General features: G+C 44.6%; 1 protein-coding gene and 1 long non-coding RNA gene across 5 annotated transcripts in view; one reads left to right on the top strand and one right to left on the bottom strand.

Annotated features, from left to right (window-relative positions):
• Positions 1-22,866, top strand: part of itpr1a (inositol 1,4,5-trisphosphate receptor, type 1a) — a 100,956-nt gene that overhangs the window by 32,209 nt on the left and 45,881 nt on the right. Inside the window, exons 34-45 of one of the 3 annotated variants that reach the window (XM_083562367.1) lie at positions 4,084-4,268; positions 4,390-4,538; positions 7,357-7,468; positions 8,451-8,489; positions 9,161-9,205; positions 9,338-9,467; positions 12,819-12,982; positions 13,082-13,262; positions 13,576-13,829; positions 14,084-14,284; positions 14,478-14,588; positions 22,652-22,747. In XM_083562367.1, coding sequence (XP_083418493.1) covers positions 4,084-4,268; positions 4,390-4,538; positions 7,357-7,468; positions 8,451-8,489; positions 9,161-9,205; positions 9,338-9,467; positions 12,819-12,982; positions 13,082-13,262; positions 13,576-13,829; positions 14,084-14,284; positions 14,478-14,588; positions 22,652-22,747 — 1,667 coding nt within the window. Of the gene's footprint in view, positions 1-4,083; positions 4,269-4,389; positions 4,539-7,356; positions 7,469-8,427; positions 8,490-9,132; positions 9,206-9,337; positions 9,468-12,818; positions 12,983-13,081; positions 13,263-13,575; positions 13,830-14,083; positions 14,285-14,477; positions 14,589-22,651; positions 22,748-22,866 lie in introns of all 3 variants that reach the window. The other 2 variants (XM_083562366.1, XM_083562368.1) reach the window with 2 other exon arrangements.
• LOC310739247 overlaps positions 22,764-22,866 on the bottom strand; it is a 782-nt gene continuing 679 nt past the window's right edge. For both annotated transcript variants that reach the window (XR_014537312.1, XR_014537313.1), the window contains exon 3: positions 22,764-22,866. This exon is cut by the window's right edge and continues 315 nt beyond it. This is a non-coding gene — a long non-coding RNA (uncharacterized lncRNA).

The raw sequence follows: 22,866 nt of genomic DNA, 5'->3' as shown, positions 1-22,866 counted from the left end.
CTGAGAGCACAGAACACTAAAAGCACAGAACACTAAGAGCACAGAACACTGAGAGCACAGAACACTAAAAGCACAGAACACTAAGAGCACAGAACACTGAGAGCACAGAACACTGAGAGCACAGAACACTGAGAGCACAGAACACTGAGAGCACAGAACACTAAGAGCACAGAACACTGAGAGCACAGAACACTAAAAGCACAGAACACTAAGAGCACAGAACACTGAGAGCACAGAACACTGAGAGCACAGAACACTAAAAGCACAGAACACTGAGAGCACAGAACACTAAAAGCACAGAACACTAAAAGCACAGAACACTAAAAGCACAGAACACTGAGAGCACAGAACACTAAGAGCACAGAACACTAAAAGCACAGAACACTGAGAGCACAGAACACTAAAAGCACAGAACACTGAGAGCACAGAACACTAAGAGCACAGAACACTAAGAGCACAGAACACTGAGAGCACAGAACACTAAAAGCACAGAACACTAAGAGCACAGAACACTGAGAGCACAGAACACTGAGAGCACAGAACACTAAAAGCACAGAACACTGAGAGCACAGAACACTGAGAGCACAGAACACTAAAAGCACAGAACACTAAGAGCACAGAACACTGAGAGCACAGAACACTGAGAGCACAGAACACTGAGAGCACAGAACACTAAAAGCACAGAACACTGAGAGCACAGAACACTAAAAGCACAGAATACTGAGAGCACAGAACACTAAAAGCACAGAACACTGAGAGCACAGAACACTAAAAGCACAGAACACTAAGAGCACAGAACACTAAAAGCACAGAACACTGAGAGCACAGAACACTGAGAGCACAGAACACTAAAAGCACAGAACACTGAGAGCACAGAACACTAAAAGCACAGAACACTGAGAGCACAGAACACTAAAAGCACAGAACACTGAGAGCACAGAACACTGAGAGCACAGAACACTAAAAGCACAGAACACTGAGAGCACAGAACACTGAGAGCACAGAACACTGAGAGCACAGAACACTAAAAGCACAGAACACTAAAAGCACAGAACACTGAGAGCACAGAACACTGAGAGCACAGAACACTAAAAGCACAGAACACTGAGAGCACAGAACACTAAGAGCACAGAACACTAAGAGCACAGAACACTGAGAGCACAGAACACTAAAAGCACAGAACACTAAGAGCACAGAACACTGAGAGCACAGAACACTGAGAGCACAGAACACTAAAAGCACAGAACACTGAGAGCACAGAACACTGAGAGCACAGAACACTAAAAGCACAGAACACTAAGAGCACAGAACACTGAGAGCACAGAACACTGAGAGCACAGAACACTGAGAGCACAGAACACTAAAAGCACAGAACACTGAGAGCACAGAACACTAAAAGCACAGAATACTGAGAGCACAGAACACTAAAAGCACAGAACACTGAGAGCACAGAACACTAAAAGCACAGAACACTAAGAGCACAGAACACTAAAAGCACAGAACACTGAGAGCACAGAACACTGAGAGCACAGAACACTAAAAGCACAGAACACTGAGAGCACAGAACACTAAAAGCACAGAACACTGAGAGCACAGAACACTAAAAGCACAGAACACTGAGAGCACAGAACACTGAGAGCACAGAACACTAAAAGCACAGAACACTGAGAGCACAGAACACTGAGAGCACAGAACACTGAGAGCACAGAACACTAAAAGCACAGAACACTAAAAGCACAGAACACTGAGAGCACAGAACACTGAGAGCACAGAACACTAAAAGCACAGAACACTGAGAGCACAGAACACTAAGAGCACAGAACACTGAGAGCACAGAACACTGAGAGCACAGAACACTGAGAGCACAGAACACTGAGAGCACAGAACACTAAAAGCACAGAACACTAAAAGCACAGAACACTGAGAGCACAGAACACTGAGAGCACAGAACACTAAGAGCACAGAACACTGAGAGCACAGAACACTGAGAGCACAGAACACTGAGAGCACAGAACACTGAGAGCACAGAACACTAAAAGCACAGAACACTGAGAGCACAGAACACTAAAAGCACAGAACACTGAGAGCACAGAACACTAAGAGCACAGAACACTAAAAGCACAGAACACTGAGAGCACAGAACACTGAGAGCACAGAACACTAAAAGCACAGAACACTAAAAGCACAGAACACTGAGAGCACAGAACACTGAGAGCACAGAACACTGAGAGCACAGAACACTGAGAGCACAGAACACTAAAAGCACAGAACACTGAGAGCACAGAACACGAAAAGCACAGAACACTGAGAGCACAGAACACTAAAAGCACAGAACACTGAGAGCACAGAACACTAAGAGCACAGAACACTGAGAGCACAGAACACTGAGAGCACAGAACACTAAGAGCACAGAACACTAAAAGCACAGAACACTAAGAGCACAGAACACTGAGAGCACAGAACACTAAGAGCACAGAACACTAAAAGCACAGAACACTAAGAGCACAGAACACTAAAAGCACAGAACACTGAGAGCACAGAACACTGAGAGCACAGAACACTGAGAGCACAGAACACTGAGAGCATAGAACACTGAGAGCACAGAACACTAAAAGCACAGAACACTGAGAGCACAGAACACTAAGAGCACAGAACACTGAGAGCACAGAACACTAAAAGCACAGAACACTGAGAGCACAGAACACTAAAAGCACAGAACACTGAGAGCACAGAACACTAAGAGCACAGAACACTAAAAGCACAGAACACTGAGAGCACAGAACACTGAGAGCACAGAACACTGAGAGCACAGAACACTGAGAGCACAGAACACTGAGAGCACAGAACACTAAAAGCACAGAACACTGAGAGCACAGAACACTGAGAGCACAGAACACTGAGAGCACAGAACACTGAGAGCACAGAACACTGAGAGCACAGAACACTGAGAGCACAGAACACTGAGAGCACAGAACACTAAAAGCACAGAACACTGAGAGCACAGAACACTGAGAGCACAGAACACTAAAAGCACAGAACACTTAGAGCACAGAACACTAAAAGCACAGAACACTGAGAGCACAGAACACTGAGAGCACAGAACACTGAGAGCACAGAACACTGAGAGCACAGAACACTGAGAGCACAGAACACTAAAAGCACAGAACACTGAGAGCACAGAACACTGAGAGCACAGAACACTGAGAGCACAGAACACTAAAAGCACAGAACACTGAGAGCACAGAACACTGAGAGCACAGAACACTGAGAGCACAGAACACTGAGAGCACAGAACACTAAAAGCACAGAACACTGAGAGCACAGAACACTGAGAGCACAGAACACTGAGAGCACAGAACACTGAGAGCACAGAACACTGAGAGCACAGAACACTAAAAGCACAGAACACTGAGAGCACAGAACACTGAGAGCACAGAACACTGAGAGCACAGAACACTGAGAGCACAGAACACTGAACACTGAGAATATTTCTACTTTACGTATGTAACCCTGGTTCCCTGAGAGAAAAATGCGCTGCATCACAATGCTTTGGGAACGCGACCGCATTGTTTACGCTCTGAAATATTCTGTGTAATCAGTCACATTGGCGGGGTGACGTCACGACCAGGAAGCTATAAAACTCACATGGAGTAAACATAGAGATGCAGCATCTCGTTCCCCTTCAGGTAACTAGAGAACCTGAACGGAGGGATTTTCTGCTCATGAGCCGGCCAAGCCATGTCGAACCTCCATTAACTCCTCAACCTAGGTATCGCAAAGCGCCCATTCACCAATCCCCCCCCCCCCCCCCCCACCTACCCCCCAACCCCCGCCATCGCCCCCTGGCAGTCCCAGAAGCACGAGGTGTAAGTGCACCTTCCTCGAAGAATGGCCAACGGGAGTGGAGCGAGTGCAGCATCCCATCCCCCGGATCGAAATATAGCGTGTGTGTGTTTGTGAGTGTGTGTGCGTGTGTGTGTGTGTCTGTGTGTTTAAGTGTATGTGTGTAGGGGTGTGTGTGTGTGTGTGTGTGTGTGTGTGTGTAAACGGGTAAAAGAACACTGATTGGAGCGTGTTTTGCAGCTAAAGGCAGAGCGATTGCGATCCCGGTGGATTTGGACTGTCAGGTGAATAATCTGTTCATCAACTCCAATAAATTAGTACAGAAGACGGCTCTGAGCTGGAGACTGTCTGCCCGCAACGCTGTGAGGAGAGACTCAGTGCTCACGGCCTCCAGAGATTACCGCAACATCATCGAGAGGCTGCAGGTGATCACATGACCACCACAATCTGTCTCACGCTCTACGCACTCTGCACTGTGTGTTTATACTCTGTGTGTGTGTGTGTGTGTGTGTGTTTGTGTGTGTGTGTGTGTGTGTGTGTGTGTAGGACATAGTTTCAGCATTAGAGGAGCGTTTGAGGCCTTTGGTCCAGGCTGAGCTCTCCGTGTTGGTGGATGTTCTCCATCGTCCTGAGCTGCTGTTTCCCGAACACACTGAAGCTCATCGCAAGTGTGAGAGTGGAGGATTCATCTGCAAGTACGACCTCACACTTTCACACAAACACCTTCAAACACTTATATACACACACACACACACACAAACACCTTCCCACACACCTCCAAACACACACAAACTTTCACACACACACACACCTTCAAACACACATATATACATACACAAACACACCTTCATACACTCCAATTCAATTCAATTTTATTTGTATTGCGCTTTTAACAATGAACATTGTCTCAAAGCAGCTTTACACAGATAATGTGGTGAATAAGAAAGAAACCTTAAGAGGAACCAGACTCAAGAGGGAACCTCATCCTCATTTGGGTTGCACCAAATGTCCATTTATTACAGATAAACATTGTTGAGGTGAATATTGTGATTTGTGGTGAGAGCAGGGAGCAGGTGGAGAAGGTGGAGGAGTTTAGGTACCTGGGGTCAACAGTGTAAAGTAATGGAGAGTGTGTTAGAGAAGTGAAGAAAAGAGTGCAGGCAGGGTGGAGTGGGTGGAGAAGAGTGATAGCAGGAGTGATTTGTGATAGAAGAGTATCTGTGAGTGTGAAAGGGAAAGTTTATAGGACTGTGGTGAGACCTGAGATGTTGTATGGATTAGAGACAGTGGTATTGAGTAAAAGACAGGAGGTGGAGCTGGAGGTAGCAGAGCTGAAGATGTTGAGATGTTCGTTGGGAGTGACGACGATGGACAGGATTAGAAATGAGTTTATTAGAGGGACAGCACATGTAGGACGTTTTGGAGACAAGGTGAAGAAGGTGAGATTGAGATGGTTTGGACATGTGCAGAGGAGGGACATGGGGTATATCAGTAGGAGAATGCTGAGGATGGAGACACCAGGAAGGAGGAAAAGATGTGGTGTGGGAAGACATGCAGGTAGTTGGTGTGAAAGAGGCAGATGTAGAGGACAGGGGGGGGTATGGAGACAGATGATCCGCTTCCATGGAGCATGTTTAACTCGACCGAGAGAGAGAGAGAGAGAGAGAGAGAGAGGGTGACAGGAGGAGAAGGATATGGATTATTAAGTCTCCTTGTTGTATGAAAGTTAATGTCACTGTGCAGTTTGGACTCTGGTAAGATTCACTGTAGCAGCAGAACTAAAAGGGAGAAGCAGAAGGAAACACAGACATGAGGATCTCTGGGATAAGAGACGACCCACCACACCACCATCAACAAACCTGAGTGAACGTGTGAGAGTGAGGAGACGACAGCATCCAAATATCCCAGTTCACCAAACACTCCATATCCATGATCCCTCCAGATCTGCTCCTTTACCTCACAAACACCTACTGACTAAAGACTCCACTAAATAAATGTGTGTTCAGCCTCGACTTGACACACATACTGTATCTACACAAAAAATGTTCACACACACATATATTCACACATCACACACCTTCACACACACACACACACACACACACACACACACACACACACACACACACACACACACACACATATTCACACTCACATCTTTACACACAAACAGACTGACACACCTGCAAACACACATATGCACACATACACACCCTTTCTCACACACACCCTTTCACAAACACAACTTCACACAATCACACACACACTTTTAAACACACATGTACACACACCTTCACTCAGTTGTGGGCCGTGTATTTGGTACCTGGACCTTCAGTGAGGATGTACTCGACTCAATCCACCTCTTACACCACCATCACATCACAATTATAGAAACCATCAATACAATACAAACACACAATATAACAACACGTGCATTACAGAGAGACGTTTCACATCTGGAGCTGAAATTCATTTTACTAAAACAACAACCCAGTTACACTCCAAACCTCCACACTACAACCACAACTGTGCACCTACAACATCTGGAGCAGTTCACAATCAATATTTGTCTAATAACATCACAAAAACATTAAAATGTAAATAAAACACAACCTACACACCAGAGACACAGACTCATAATGTGCAGCGCCCCCCAGAGGCTGTAATCCAGTGGTACTGCTCGTATTCACTGGTCTGGAAGTGGAGAACAAACCCTTTCCCAGGCTGAGACACGCTAGCGAGCTTCAGGGTTGGTGACCTCCTCCCCATGTCTCGCTTTTCTTCATAATGTATTTTCAAGTGTCTGAGACCAAATACATTTCTCTTCTTCTGTAGGTAAAAAAAGTCTAACTCAGATGTATGAACGTGTGCAGAGCTACACACGTGTTTTACCAGTCGAACTCGGCTGTAACAGTTTCCCTCTGAACAACCAATCAGAGGACGGAACAATGCTGACGCTATTCTGATCCAGTGATCTGCTCTGTGAGGAGAATCTGAAATCTGATTGGATAAAGAAACAGAGCTGTTGGTAATAAACTCGATGGTAAAAGTCCAGCAGTACTGATTCTGAAGGTTCTGAGCAGATTAGATTCACATGGCAGCACATAGAGACTGAAATCTGATTGGATAAAAAATCTACATCCACATATACGTACTGAAGCAGTGCAGCCGAGAGAAACACCACGACATGAAGAGAAGAAACTGATGGAAGAAATTCATACAATTTCATGGAACAAATATTAGAATTGAGGTTATAAATGTAGGTCAGTGTTTCTGATAGTGTTTAGACCAGTAGAGAAGATTTACTGACCCTGACCGCACACCACTGCTACACACACACACACACACGCACACACACACACACACACACGCACACACGCGCACACACACACACACACACACACACACACACACACACACACACACACACACACACACAGAGTTCAGTGTTACCTACACATTTGCATATGTGTGTGTGTGTGTGTGTGTGTGTGTGTGTGTGTGATTTCTCAGGTTGATAAAACACACAAAGCAGCTGCTGGAAGAGAATGAGGAGCGTCTGTGCATCAAAGTTCTCCAGACGCTCAGAGAAATGATGACCAAAGACAGAGGATACGGAGAAAAGGTACAAGACCTGAGGACTTCAAGTCAAGAGGCTTTTATTGTAATTTCTACGATACACAGTGGTACACAGTACAAACGAGACAACGTTCCTCCAGAACCCTGGTGCTACACTAAACAACAACAAGCTACATAAAGTGCATTGAGTGCAACCGAGTGCAAACAGTACAGACAGACAGACAGACAGACAGACAGACAGACAGACAGACAACACAAGACAAAACACATAACCTGAGACAGCGTCGACCAGTAAACCTGCTGTATACTCTGATTATACAGTACTGTGCGAGGAGAAGTGTAAAAACTATAACTGGGAAATAAACAGACTATGCAGTGCAGAAAACAGCAGCAGTCAAGAGGTGGTCACTTCTGTCAACTGAACATATTTATCACCTGTATACGTTTGTTAATTACACAACACATACACCTTAATATCATGTGTTCAAATGCACATGATAGCAGAAACAATTATACATTCCAAAGCTGAATCAAATCATAGAACTGAAAATGAGTCAAAATCAGCGAATCAGGCTCGAAGGAGAAGCAGAGCAAAACCAGAGCCTATGAAACATCAGATAAAACACAACACAGTTAGTGAAATGCAGGAGAAATGAAGTAGGAAATAAACATGTTGTTGGAGACACCTGTGAGTAAAAAAAACCTGATCACATGACCCAATGATATAATGTGGGCGGGGCTTGACATAAATGAGAACAACACTGTCCAGACTGTCCAATCATGTAAAGACTTCAGATTAATTAGCAAAACTGAACATCTCTCCTCAAATACACACACACACACACACACACACTCTCTGCATGTTCCCCTCTCACTCTTCACTCCTGCATGTGTATGTAAAGCACATTCTTATGCATTTACTGGAAACACTTGTAATAAATTGTGCGTGTGTGTGTGTGTGTGTGTGTGTGCGTGCGTGTGTGCGTGCGTGTGCTTCACTAACAGCATCCTTCACTCCTTTTTTACAGCTCATGGCATATGATGATGAGATCAATGTTACTGAGGTTGTGTATTTTTTTCATCTCCTTTAACTAAATTCCTCTGTTCTGTAAACAACTTCCTGTGTAGTGTTGAATGTGTGTCTGTCTGTGTTTATTGTTTGTGTGTTTGTGAAGACTTACCTTGTCCTGAAATACTTAATCTAGCAGTTTTCCTGGTTTGCTTTGTCTTTGTTTTTGATGAAATAAAAAAATCCTCTCAGCAGAGTTGGAGGCTGATGGTATCTTAAGTTTAAAATCTGAACCAGTGTTGATTTTTTATTTTTGTACATTCCTCTCGATACGGACGTCTGCTAAAGGCCCTAAATGTGAATGTAAATGTGTGTGTGTGTGTATTATGTGTGTTTCATGTATGTATGTGACTGTGTGTAGTGTGTGTGTCTTTAATCTGCACTTAAACTGGGAGAGTGTGTCTGAACCCCCGAACACTGTCAGGAAGACTATTCCAGAGTTTAGGAGCTAAACACACTCACCATAACTCACGTAGGTGTGTGTGTGTGTGTGTGTGTGTATTTTTTGTTTGTTTATGTGTTTAGTGTGTGTGTGTATATTTGTGTGTGTGTATATTTGTGTGTGTGTGTGTGTGTGTATATGTGTTTAATGTGGGTGTTCATTCACTCTGCATGCTGCTTGAGGACTAACCCCATGCTAGTGTTCTGCTCCACTCACTCACTCAACAGGTAGATGTGAATCTGCCACCAAAACAGCAGGAGGATCACAGACGGGTACGTCACCATCACCCCTTAACCCTCACCCTCACCCCTTAACCCTTACTACTGGGCACACACACACACACACACACACACACACACACACACACATACAGAGCTAGAGAGTTCATGTACATGTCCTCACAGGGCGAGGCTCTGAGGCACTTACTGGTGAACCGTTACTATGGTAACTTCCGAAGCGGTGGGAGAAGAGACAGCCTGAGCACCTTCACCAACTCAACACTCACATCTACAGGACCACACAGGAACCACTCAGGTGTGTGTCCTCTCACCACAACACACACTCATTATAACACGCCTCTCACCACAACACACACTCATTATAACACGCCTCTCACCACAACACACACTCATTATAACACGCCTCTCACCACAACACACACTCATTATAACACGCCTCTCACCACAACACACACTCATTATAACACGCCTCTCACCACAACACACACTCATTATAACACGCCTCTCACCACAACACACACTCATTATAACACGCCTCTCACCACAACACACACTCATTATAACACGCTTCTCACCACAACACACACTCATTATAACACGCCTCTCACCACAACACACACTCATTATAACACGCTTCTCACCACAACACACACTCATTATAACACGCCTCTCACCACAACACACACTCATTATAACACACCTCTCACCACAACACACACTCATTATAACACGCCTCTCACCACAACACACACTCATTATAACACACTTCTCACCACAACACACACTCATTATAACACGCCTCTCACCACAACACACACTCATTATAACACGCCTCTCACCACAACACACACTCATTATAACACGCCTCTCACCACAACACACACTCATTATAACACGCCTCTCACCACAACACACACTCATTATAACACGCCTCTCACCACAACACACACTCATTATAACACGCCTCTCACCACAACACACACTCATTATAACACGCCTCTCACCACAACACACACTCATTATAACACGCCTCTCACCACAACACACACTCATTATAACACGCCTCTCACCACAACACACACTCATTATAACACGCCTCTCACCACAACACACACTCATTATAACACGCCTCTCACCACAACACACACTCATTATAACACGCCTCTCACCACAACACACACTCATTATAACACGCCTCTCACCACAACACACACTCATTATAACACGCCTCTCACCACAACACACACTCATTATAACACGCCTCTCACCACAACACACACTCATTATAACACGCCTCTCACCACAACACACACTCATTATAACACGCCTCTCACCACAACACACACTCACCATAACACGCCTCTCACCACAACATACACTCACCATAACACACCTCTCACTACAACACACACATTTATTATAACACACCTCTTCCCACAACATACACTCATTATAACACACCTCTTCCCACAACACACACTTATTATAACACACCTTTAACCACCATACACACACTCATTATAATACACCTCTTACCACAACACACACACTCACCATAACACGCCTCTCACCACAACACACACTCATTATAACACACTTCTTACCACAACACACACTCATTATAACACACCTTTTACCACAACATACACTCACCACAACACACTCATTATAACACACCTCTCACCATAACACACACTCACCATATTTTTATTGCACTTTTCACAACAGACGTTGTCTCAAAGCAGCTTTACAGACTTTAAGAGTGAAGGTAAATGATGTGTTTATCTCTGATGATGAAGACTGGGGGCGACTGTGGTGAAGGAAAAAATCCCTTAGATGTTCTGAGGAAGAAACCTTGAGAGGAACCAGACTCAAAAGCAGAACCTCATCCTCATTTGGGTGACATCAAGAGTGTGATTATAGTCTTTAAACACTACAGAACACTGGAGAGTGAGAACTAACATGAACACTGGAGTGTGTGATTATGACTGATGATCTTTCTACAGTCTTTTACACACATGTAGTGGGATCCAGCTGGCACTGGTACGTCTCTAGATGGTTCAGGAAGTTTGCGAGTTCGGCATCTACTTCTTTAAAGGTTCATAATCTTCATGAGGTGGGACGTGACTGGAGCTGGAGCAACCTCAGGAAGCCTCGGGATGGGGAGAGAAAGAGAAGCAGTGGAGAGGAATTAGTGTAGCTGCTGTTCATGATATTAACAGCACAAGTTGATAATGTTCAATTGAATTGAATTCATGTTTATTTGTTTTGAGTTTTTAACAATGAACATTGTCTCAGAGCAGCTTTACACAGATAATGTGGTGATAAAAATGAATAAGTTCTTTATAAGTGTAAGTTTGTCCCTGATGAACATGTCGGTGGAGACTGTGGTGAAGGAAAAACTCCCCGAGATGCAGATGGAAGAAACCTTGAGAGGAACCAGACTGAAGAGGGAACCTCATCCTCATCTGGGTTCCACCGAATATCTATTTATTACAGATAAACGATGTTGAGGTGCAGTGATGATGATCAGAGCAAACTGTAGTCCTGAGTCAGTGTAGCAGACTGTTGATATTAACTACAGTCCAAATCCATCCTCATGATGAGAAACCATCACCAGCTGCACAGAGTCGCCTCCAATCGAAGAGAACAATATCCAGAGGCAGACCTGGACAAAGTGGGAAGATCCACGAAGGGGAGAGGGGCAGGAACAGTGATCACTGGAACCTCAGGTGCATGTTTAACTCGACCAAGAAAGAGAGAGAGAGAGAGAGAGAGAGAGAGAGAGGTGACGGGAAGAGAAGGATATGGATTATTGTGTCCATATTGGTGTATGAAAGTTAAGTCACTGTACAGTTTGGACTCTGGTAAGATTCACTGTAGCAGCAGAACTAAAAGAGAGAAGCAGAAGGAAACACAGACATGAGGATCTCTGGGATAAGAGACGACCCACCACACCACCATCAACAAACCTGAGTGAACGTGTGAATGTGAGGAGACGACAGCATCCAAATATCCCAGTTCACCAAACACTCCATATCCATGATCCTCCAGATCTGCTCCTTTACCTCACAAACACCTACTGACTAAACACTCCACTAAATAAATATGTGTTCAGCCTCGACTTGAACACTGAGACTGTGTCTGAGTCCCGAACACTGATTTGGAAGGTTGTTCCATAACTGTGGGGTTTATAAGAAAAACATCTGCCCCCTGCTGGAGTCTTCATTATTTGAGGTACCAACAAATAGCCTGCACCTTTTGATCTAAGTAGGCGTGGAGGATCATCCTGGTACAGAAGTTCACTCAGATACTGCGGCGTGAGAGCGTTAAGTGCTTTATACGTCAGTAGTAGTATTTTATAATCAGTGTGAGATTGGAATGTGCATGTGATCAGATGTTCTGCAGCACATGGTTATGATGTGATGTGTGTTATGTGTAGAACTCGCTAAAAAGATACGTCTTTAATTTGCACTTAAACTGGGAGAGTGTGTATGAACCCCCGAACACTGTCAGGAAGACTATTCCAGAGTTTAGGAGCTAAACACACTCACCATAACTCACGTAGGTGTGTGTGTGTGTGTGTGTGTGTGTGTGTGTGTGTGTGTGTGTGTGTGCGCGTGCGCGCGTGTGTGGGGTTGTGTAGGTCGAGCTGAGATGTCTCTAACAGAAGTTCAGTGTCATTTGGATCGTGAGGGAGCATCTGATCTGGTCATTGATCTCATCATGAACACCACCAGTGACCGTGTCTTCCATGAGAGCATTCTATTGGCTATTGCTCTGCTGGAGGGAGGGAACACAACGATACAGGTCAGAATGGACAGAGAGAGAGCGTGTGTATGTGTGTGTGGGTATGTGTGTGCGAGTTTGTGTGTGTGTAATGAGTTCTGTGTATCTGCTTTGCCGCAGCGTTCATTTTTTAAACGTCTCACTGAAGATAAAAAGTCGGAGAAGTTTTTCCGGGTGTTTTATGACCGAATGAAAGCTGCACAGCTTGAGATCAAAGCCACGGTTACCGTCAACACCAGTGACCTTGGCAACAAGCGCCCTGACAATGACGGTGATCGAGACACACCTCAGCGGCGTAGAGGTCAGCCCTGCATCATCAGCATCTCCACACACTTTAAAGAACATCTAGACTGACATTGTATGGAGAAAGACAAAAAGAATAAAAGAACTCAGGAGATTCCACAGAGAAATTATTAAGATGGCTAATGATGTTCTTCTAGGAGAGCTTTAGTATTTTAATCACCACAAACAGTTAGACTTAAATCTCCATCAGTAAGGTTAACACTTAATAACTCTGAGACTCAGAACTTCCAGGTTTTATAATGACCCAGTACACAGTTTTACACATATTGAGTTCCTCCTCACAACCTAATGTTCAGGTTTTCCTTGCTTAGAAAAGAACCCGGTGGTGATAGTGACAGAAGATGCTCGGGACCAGCTCCTGGAGGCGTCTGCGGTGACTAAAAAGGCGTTCAGCTCGTACCGGCGTGATGTCGATCCTGAAGAGGTGTACGGTCACCATGAAGGTGACAAGGGGGGCGGTGACAAAGGGGCGGAGCAAGGCGAGATGAGTCCAGTCATCCTCATCATGGAGCCAATCCTGCGCTTCCTTCAGCTGTTGTGTGAGAACCACAACAGAGACCTTCAGGTGCCTGTTTGTGTGCATGCGCATGCGAGGGTGTGTGTGTGTTTGTGTGTGTGTGCGCACGTGTGTGTGTGTATGTATACAATAATCCCTCGGCACATCGCGGTGCAGCTCGTGGTCTCACTGTAACGCGGGTTTTTGCGCTATATCGATAGTATTGTTAAGAGTTAGTTTAATTGTTTTTGCAGTAAAATATGCATATATACACTCTGTACTGGGATGTGTGTAGGAGACTCGTGTTATTTCTCCCCACACAGAACTTTCTGCGTTGCCAGAACAATAAGAATAATTATAACCTGGTGTGTGAGACGCTGCAGTTCCTCGACTGTATCTGTGGAAGCACTACGGGGGGTTTGGGGCTGCTGGGGCTCTACATCAACCAGCACAACGTCGCTCTCATCAATCAGACTGTGGAGAGTCTCACAGAGTACTGCCAAGGACCCTGCCATGACAACCAGGTACACACAAGTATAACGAGGCACAAACCATCACCATGACAACCAGTTTTGCAGTTATGCACACAACATTATAATGCACATAAACAAGGTTTTATTAAATACGCCTGTGTGTGTGTGCGCATGTGTGCGTGTGTGTGTGTGTGTGTGTGTGTGTGTGTGTGTGTGTGTGTGTGTGTGTGTGTGTGTGTGTTAGAATTGCATTGCTACTCATGAGTCTAATGGTATCGACATCATCATTGCTCTGATCCTGAATGACATCAATCCACTTGGGCGGAAGAGGATGGACCTGGTGCTGGAGCTGAAGGTGAACTGTTTTGCAATCACATTACACACACCCACACTTACACACACTCTCTCTCACACACCTATACTCACACTCTCACACACCCACACTTTTACACACTCACACTCTCACACACCCACTCACACCCACACTTACACACACTCACACACCTATACTCACACTCTCACACACCCACACTTTTACACACTCACACTCTCACACACCCACTCACACCCACACTTACACACACTCACACACCTATACTCACACTCTCACACACCCACACTTTTACACACTCACACTCTCACACACCCACTCACACCCACACTTACACACACTCACACACCTATACTCACACTCTCACACACCCACACTTTTACACCCTCACACTCTCACACACCCACACTTTTACACACTCACACTCTCACACACCCACTCACACCCACACTTACACACACTCACACACCTATACTCACACTCTCACACACCCACACTTTTACACCCTCACACTCTCACACACCCACTCACACCCACACTTACACACACTCACACACCTATACTCACACTCTCACACACCCACACTTTTACACACTCACACTCTCACACACCCACTCACACCCACACTTACACACACTCACACACCTATACTCACACTCTCACACACCCACACTTTTACACCCTCACACTCTCACACACCCACACTTTTACACACTCACACTCTCACACACCCACTCACACCCACACTTACACACACTCACACACCTATACTCACACTCTCACACACCCACACTTTTAAACACTTACACTCTCACACACCCACTCACACCCACACTTACACACACTCACACACCTATACTCACACTCTCACACACCCACACTTATACACTCTCACACACACATCACATACACTCTCACACACCCACACTCACACTCTCACACACCCACACTCACACTCACACACCCACACTCACACTCACACACCCACACTCACTCACCCACACTCACACACCCACTCTCACACTCTCACACACCCACACTCACACACCCACTCTCACACTCTCACACACCCACACTTACACACTCTCACACACTCACACACCCACTCTCACACACCCACACTTACACACACTCACATACCCACACTCACACTCTCACACACCCACACTTTTACACACTCACACATCCACACTTACACTCACACACCCACTCTCAGACACTCTCACACACCCACACTCATGCTCTCACACACCCACTCTCACACACCCACAATCACACTGTCACACACCCACACTCACTCACCCACACTTACACACACTCACACACCCACACTCACGCTCTCACACACCCACTCTTACACACCCACACTTACACTCACACACCCACTCTCACACACTCACACTCTCATACACCCACTCTCACACTCTTACACACCCACACTCACACTCTCACACACCCACTCTCACACACCCACAATCACACTCTCACACACCCACACTTACTTACCCACACTTACACACACTCACACACCCACACTCACACTCTCACACACCCACTCTCACACACCCACAATCACACTCCCACACACCCACACTTACTTACCCACACTTACACACACTGACACACCCACACTCTCACACACCCACTCTCACACACCCACACTTATACACTCTCACACACACATCGCATACACTCTCACACACCCACACTTACACACACTCACACTCACACACCCATACTCACACTCTTACACACCCACTCTCACACACCCACACTTATACACTCTCACACACACATCACATACACACTCACACTCTCACACACCCACACTCACACTTTCACACAGCCACACTCACACTCTCACATACCCATACTCACACTCTTACACACCCACTCTCACACACCCACACTTATACACTCTCACAGACACATCACATACACTCTCACACACCCACACTCACACTCTCACACACCCATTCTCACACTCTTACACACCCATTTTCACACACCCACACTTATACACTCTCACACACACATCAATTCAATTCAATTAAATTCAATTAATTTTTATTTGTATTTTAACAATGAACATTGTCTCAAAGCAGCTTTACACAGATAATGCGGTGATTAAAAATGAATATGTTCTTTATGAGTAAGTTTGTCCCTGATGAGCAAGCCGGTGGCGACTGGCGACTGTGGCAAGGAAAAACTCCCCGAGATGGCATAAGGAAGAAACCTTGAGAGGAACCAGACTCAAGAGGGAACCCATCCTCATCTGGGTTACACCGAATGTCCATTTGTGGCGGGTATACAATGTTGCGGGGTGCAGTGATGATGATCAAAAGCGAAGTGTATTTCTGAGTCAGTGTAGGAGACTGTTGACATCAGTGTAGGAGACTGTTGACATCAACTACAGTCCAATCCATCCTCAAAGCTCCCGTTCTTACTCCGGAATTTCATGGAACCACCCAAGGCATTGATGACAAACCTTCCCCAGCTGCACAGAGTGGCCTCCAGTCAAAGAGAACACTATCCAGAGGCAGGCCTGGACGAAGTGGGAAGATCCACGGAGGGGAGAGGGGCAGGAACAGTGGTCACTGGAGCCTCAGGAGCATGTTTAACTCGACCGAGAGAGAGAGAGAGAGAGAGAGAGAGAGAGAGAGAGAGAGAAGAGGGTGACAGGAAGAGAAGGATATGGATTATTAAGTGTACCTATTGTTGCATGAGAGTTAAAGTCACTGTGCAGTTTGGACTCCGGCAAGACTCGCTATAGCAGCATAACTAAAAGGGAGAACCAGAAGGCAACACAGACATGAGGGATCTCTGGGATAAGAGACGACCCACCACACCACCATCAACAAACCTGAGTGAACGCGTGAATGTGAGGGGACGACAGCATACAAATATCCCAGTTCACCAAACACTCCATATCCATGTTCCCTCCAGATCTGCTCCTTTACCTGAGAAAAAATCTACTAATTAAAGGCTTGACTGAATAAATATGTTTTCAACCTCGACTTGAACACTGAGACTGTGTCTGAGTCCCGAACACTGGTTGGAAGGCTGTTCCATAACTGTGGGGTTTATAAGAGAAAGATCTGCCCCCTGCTGTAATCTTCATTATTGGAGGAACCAACAAATAGCCTGCACCTTTTGATCTAAGTAGGCGTGGAGGATCACACTGGTACAGAAGTTCACTCAGATACGGTGATGCGAGACCATTAAGTGCTTTATACGTCAGTAGTAGTATTTTATAATCAGTGTGAGATGTAATTGGGAGCAGTGTAGACTGATTAATACAGGGGTGATGTGGTCATATTTCCTAGATCTAGTGAGGACTCTTGCTGCTGCATTCTGAACTAACTGAAGCTTATTTATGCACTTACTCCAACACCCAGACAGAAAAGCGTTACAGTAGTCTAATCTAGAAGTAACAAAAGCATGAACTAGTTTTTCTGCATCCTGTAACGACATCATATTTCTAATTTTAGCAATATTTCTAAGGTGAAAGAAGGAGATCCTCGTAATATTATTCACGTGAGCCTCAAAGGAAAGACTCAAGTCAATAATCACACCGAGGTCTTTGACAGCCGTACACACTGAAACAGAAACACCATCCAGAGATGTTAGGTAATCGAAAAGTTTGCTTCTAGCTGCATGTGGTCCTAGTGAAAGTGCTTCCGTCTTATCTGAGTTTAGCAGAAGAAAGTTATCGAGCATCCACTGTCTAATGTCCTTTACACATTTTTCAACATTGTTAAGCTGATCTCTCTCATCTGGCTTTGCTGAAATATACAGCTGTGTGTCATCAGCATAGCAATGGAATCTAATACCATGTTTATGAATAATTTCTCCAAGAGGCAGCATATATAAAGAGAAAAGCAGAGGGCCTAAGACAGATCCTTGAGGAACACCAAACTTCACCTCAGAGAGTGTGGAGAACTCACCATTAACATCAACAAACTGATAGCGATCAGTCAAATAAGACCTGAGCCAAGAGAGAGCTGTTCCCTTTATTCCAACAACGTTCTCAAGTCTAGCAAGTAGTATAGTGTGATCAATGGTGTCAAAAGCTGCACTAAGGTCGAGCAAAACAAGTAAAGAGACAAAACCCTGATCAGAGGCCAATAACAGGTCATTTACCACCTTAACTAGTGCCGTCTCTGTGCTATGATGAGGCCGAAATCCTGACTGATACATATCATAAATATTATTCATAAGTAGGTGTGAGCAGAACTGCTGTGCTGCAACCTTTTCTAAAATTTTGGAGATAAAGGGGAGGTTTGATATTGGTCTGTAGTTGGACAGCTGACAGGTTGAAGGTCAGGTTTCTTAATTAGGGGGTGGATAACTGCCAGTTTGAAGGATTTTGGTACAAAACCAGTGCTAATGGAAGAGTTTATTATTTTTAAAACAGGTTCAATTCCCCCTGGAATGATCTGTTTAAAGAAACTTGTAGGTGAGGGATCGAGATGCAGGTTGATGATTTTGATGAGGAAATTAATTAAATGAAGTCATTCTCGTGAATAGGAGTAAAACGTTGTAATTGATTGTCTGTTATAATTACACTGCTGTCTACAGGGTTACTTGTAAAATAATTTGGATTTATATTAACCGTCTGGATTTTTTGCCTGATGTTTTCAATTTTATTATTAAAAAAGTTCATGAAATCATTAGTACCTATTGATGGTGTGCATGTGAGTGCAGTGCTTTTATTCCCTGTTAATTTTGCTACCGTGCTGAATAAAAATCTAGGATTATGCTTGTTATTTTCTATGAGGGTGGAGAAATATGCTGATCTAGCAGCACTAAGAGATTTTCTATAATTTAGGAGATTCTCCTTCCATGCTATTTGAAATACTGTTAATTTTGTTTGACGCCATTTACGTTCTAATTTTCGAGTGGTCTGTTTTAAGGTGCGTGTATGATCATTATACCACTGTGCTAATTTTTTCTCCCTGATCATTTTGGTCTTAAGGGGAGCTACATCATCTAGGGTATAACGTAATGTTGATTCTATGTGTTCAGTGGCCCAGTCGAGCTCTGCGGGGTCTGACGGAGATCTATCTAATATCGTAATTTCTGGAAGATTGTTAATAAAACGCGCTGCTGTAGCTGACGTGAAAGTACGCTTAACACGATAACGTGGTGAAGTAGTAATGCAATGACTGAGGCAGATTTTAAAAGAGATGAGATAATGGTCTGAAATAGCTTCAGACTGTGGAATTATGACTACGTTTTTTATTTTTAATCCAAATGTTAACAACAAATCGAGAGTGTGTCTCCACTATGAGTGGGTCCTATAACATTCTGATTAATTCCAACTGAATCTAGAATGGACACAACTGCTGCTCTTAAGGAGTTTTCCTGATTATCAAAATGAAAATTAAAGTCACCAATAATTAATGCTTTGTGTAAAGAAGCAGCTAAATTTGTGATGAAATCTACAAATTCTATCAGAAAATCAGAGTCGGGCCCCTGGGGGTCTATAAATAATAATGAGTGGAATTGTCTGACTGGACCTGCTTTCAGACACTGAATATTTTATGCTGGTGTAAAGAACTTCAAATGTTTTACATTTGTGTTTAGTCTTTTGTGTGACGTTTAGATTATTATTATAAATAGCTGTGACTCCGCCTCCTCTGCCATTTAGACGGGGTTGGTGTATGTAACTATACCCAGGAGGACTCGCCTCATTTAATGCTAAATATTCATTTGGTTTAATCCATGTTTCTGTCAAACACATTATTTTAAACTCGTGGTCGGTAATAATTTCGTTTACATTAAGCGCTTTAGACGTGAGAGATCTAATATTCAGCAATCCTATCTTTAGATCAGAGGTGCTGCTGTGTGTTCAGTCGTATTTAATTTAATGTTAATCAGGTTACTAAAACAGACTTTCTGATAATTCCTATATTTTGGTTTCGCTCGGGGGACAGACACAGTCTCAATTTGGTGGATTCTGAGTAACGACTCTGTGCAGCTAGCAGACGGTCGGTTTAGCCTGTCTGTCTGCTCCCTGGCCTTGGCTCTAGACAGTCACTTGTTAACTAGTGCTGTTCTGAGATTATTACCTATACTACAAGAAATGAGAGCAGCACCTTCCCGAGTGGGATGGACACATCACATACACTCCCACACACCCACACTTACATTCTCACACACCCACACTCACACTCTCACACACCCACTCTCTCACACACCCACACTTACACACTCTCACACACCCACACTTACACACACTCCCGCACCCACACTCACACTTTCACACACCCACTCTCACGCACCCACACTCACACTCTCACACACCCATACTCACACTCTTACACACCCACTCTCACACACCCACACTTACACACACTCCCACACCCACACTCACACTTTCACACACCCACTCTCACTCACCCACACACCCACTCTCACACACCCACACTTACATACTCTCACACACACACACACACACACACACACACACACACACACACACACACATTCTAACTACGGTGTCTGCACTCACTTCATTCACATTTAATGATAATCACAGTTTTCTCCCACCTTATTTACACTGAAGGATCTGATTGCTCCTCTACAGTGATGTGTGTGTATTTAGTACATGTGCTAGATTTTAATTTCAGGAAATGTATATGTTTTAGGTTTAAATCTCAGGAAATTTCAATTTTCCAGCCATATGTGCTTCTTCCCCAACCCAGCCTTTAGGGTTGCACAAGTCAGTGCACTCTTAGTTAGGAAGACTGTAGTGTGAGGTTCAGGGAAGAGGTCAGACAGGGGCTCGGTGGTGGTGAAGAGATTCTGGATGATTGTGGAACTACTGCAGGAGTGATAAGGAAGACAGATAGAAAAGTTCTTGGTGTAACATCTGGAAATAGAAAGGAAGACAAAGAGACGTGGTGGTGGAATGAGGAAGTGCAGGAGGGCAGAAGGAGAAAGAGGTTGGAGAAACAGAATTGGGATCGACAGGATAATGAGAAAAGTAGGCAGGAGTACAAGGAGATGCGGCAGCAGGTAAAGAGGGATGTGGTGAAAGCCAAGGAAAAGGCATATGAGGAGCTGTAGGAGAAGTTGGACACTAAGGAAGGAGAAAAGGAGTTGTAGCGATTGGCCAGGCCGAGGAACCGAGCTGGGAAGGATGTGCTGCAAGTTAGAGCAGTAAAGGATGGAGATGGAGGGAGGATTTGTGTTGAGAAGATGGAGGGAGGATTTTGAGAAGCCAAAGAACGAGGAAAATGAGAGAGAGAGAGAAGGTTGGATGGTGTGGAGATGTGAAGCAGGAAGTGGATAGGATTAGTAAGGAGGAAGTGAGAGCAGCGATTAAGAGGATGAAGAGTGGAAAGTCGGTTGGACCAGGTGAGAAGATGCCTGAGGAATGGAGAAGGAGTGTGCTGGTACCGATCTTTAAGAATAAGGGAAATGTGCAGACCTGCAGTAACTACAGAGGAATAAAGTTGATCAGTCACACCATGAAGTTATGGGAAAGAGTAGTGGAAGCCAGGCTGAGAGAAGAGGTGACCATCTGTGAGCAACAGTATGGTTTCATGCTAAGGAAGAGCATCACAGACGCAGGTCAGTAGGAGTAAGACAAAGTACATGTGTGTGAATGAGAGGGAGGGCAGTGGAGGGGTGTGGTTGCAGTGAGAAGAGGTGGAGAAGGTGGAGGAGTTTAAGTAACCCGGGTCAACAGTGCAAAGTAAGGGAGTGTGTGTTAGTCTTCCCCAAACTGTTTTATATGGCACACAATTGTGTCGGACATCTTTGGAATCAGGAGCGTGAAATTGTTCCTTCACTTGAACTAGGAACCCAAATGTGTTCCAGCATAACAATGACTCTGTGCACAAAGCCAGCTCTATGAAGATCTGATAAGGAATGTGAACGCTAACTTCACCCAGGCCTCCTAACCTCACCTGCCTCAGTATCTGACTTTACAAACACCCGTGTAGCTCAATGAATCTACACAAATCTCCAAAAAATCCAGTGGACAATCTTCCCAGAAGACTGGAGATCATTATGTATGTATTATTGTGATTGAATGTGTAATGGGTGAGTAATGTTGTTGAATATGTCCTGTACAGAATAACGCCTCTAAGCTGCTGTTGGCCATCATGGAGAGTCGTCATGACAGTGAGAACGCTGAGAGGATCCTGTACAACATGAGACCCAAAGAGCTGGTAAAGCACACACACCTCCTCTCTCAGACACACACACACACACACACACACACACACACACACACACACACACCTCCTCTCTCAGACACACACACACACACACACACACACACACACAC

Source organism: Silurus aristotelis (genome assembly GCF_946808225.1).
Source record: "Silurus aristotelis genome assembly, chromosome: 2".
Classification (NCBI taxonomy): Eukaryota; Metazoa; Chordata; class Actinopteri; order Siluriformes; family Siluridae; genus Silurus; species Silurus aristotelis.
Note: the sequence above shows the minus strand (reverse complement) of the source record. Positions and strands in the feature narration are given on the sequence as shown.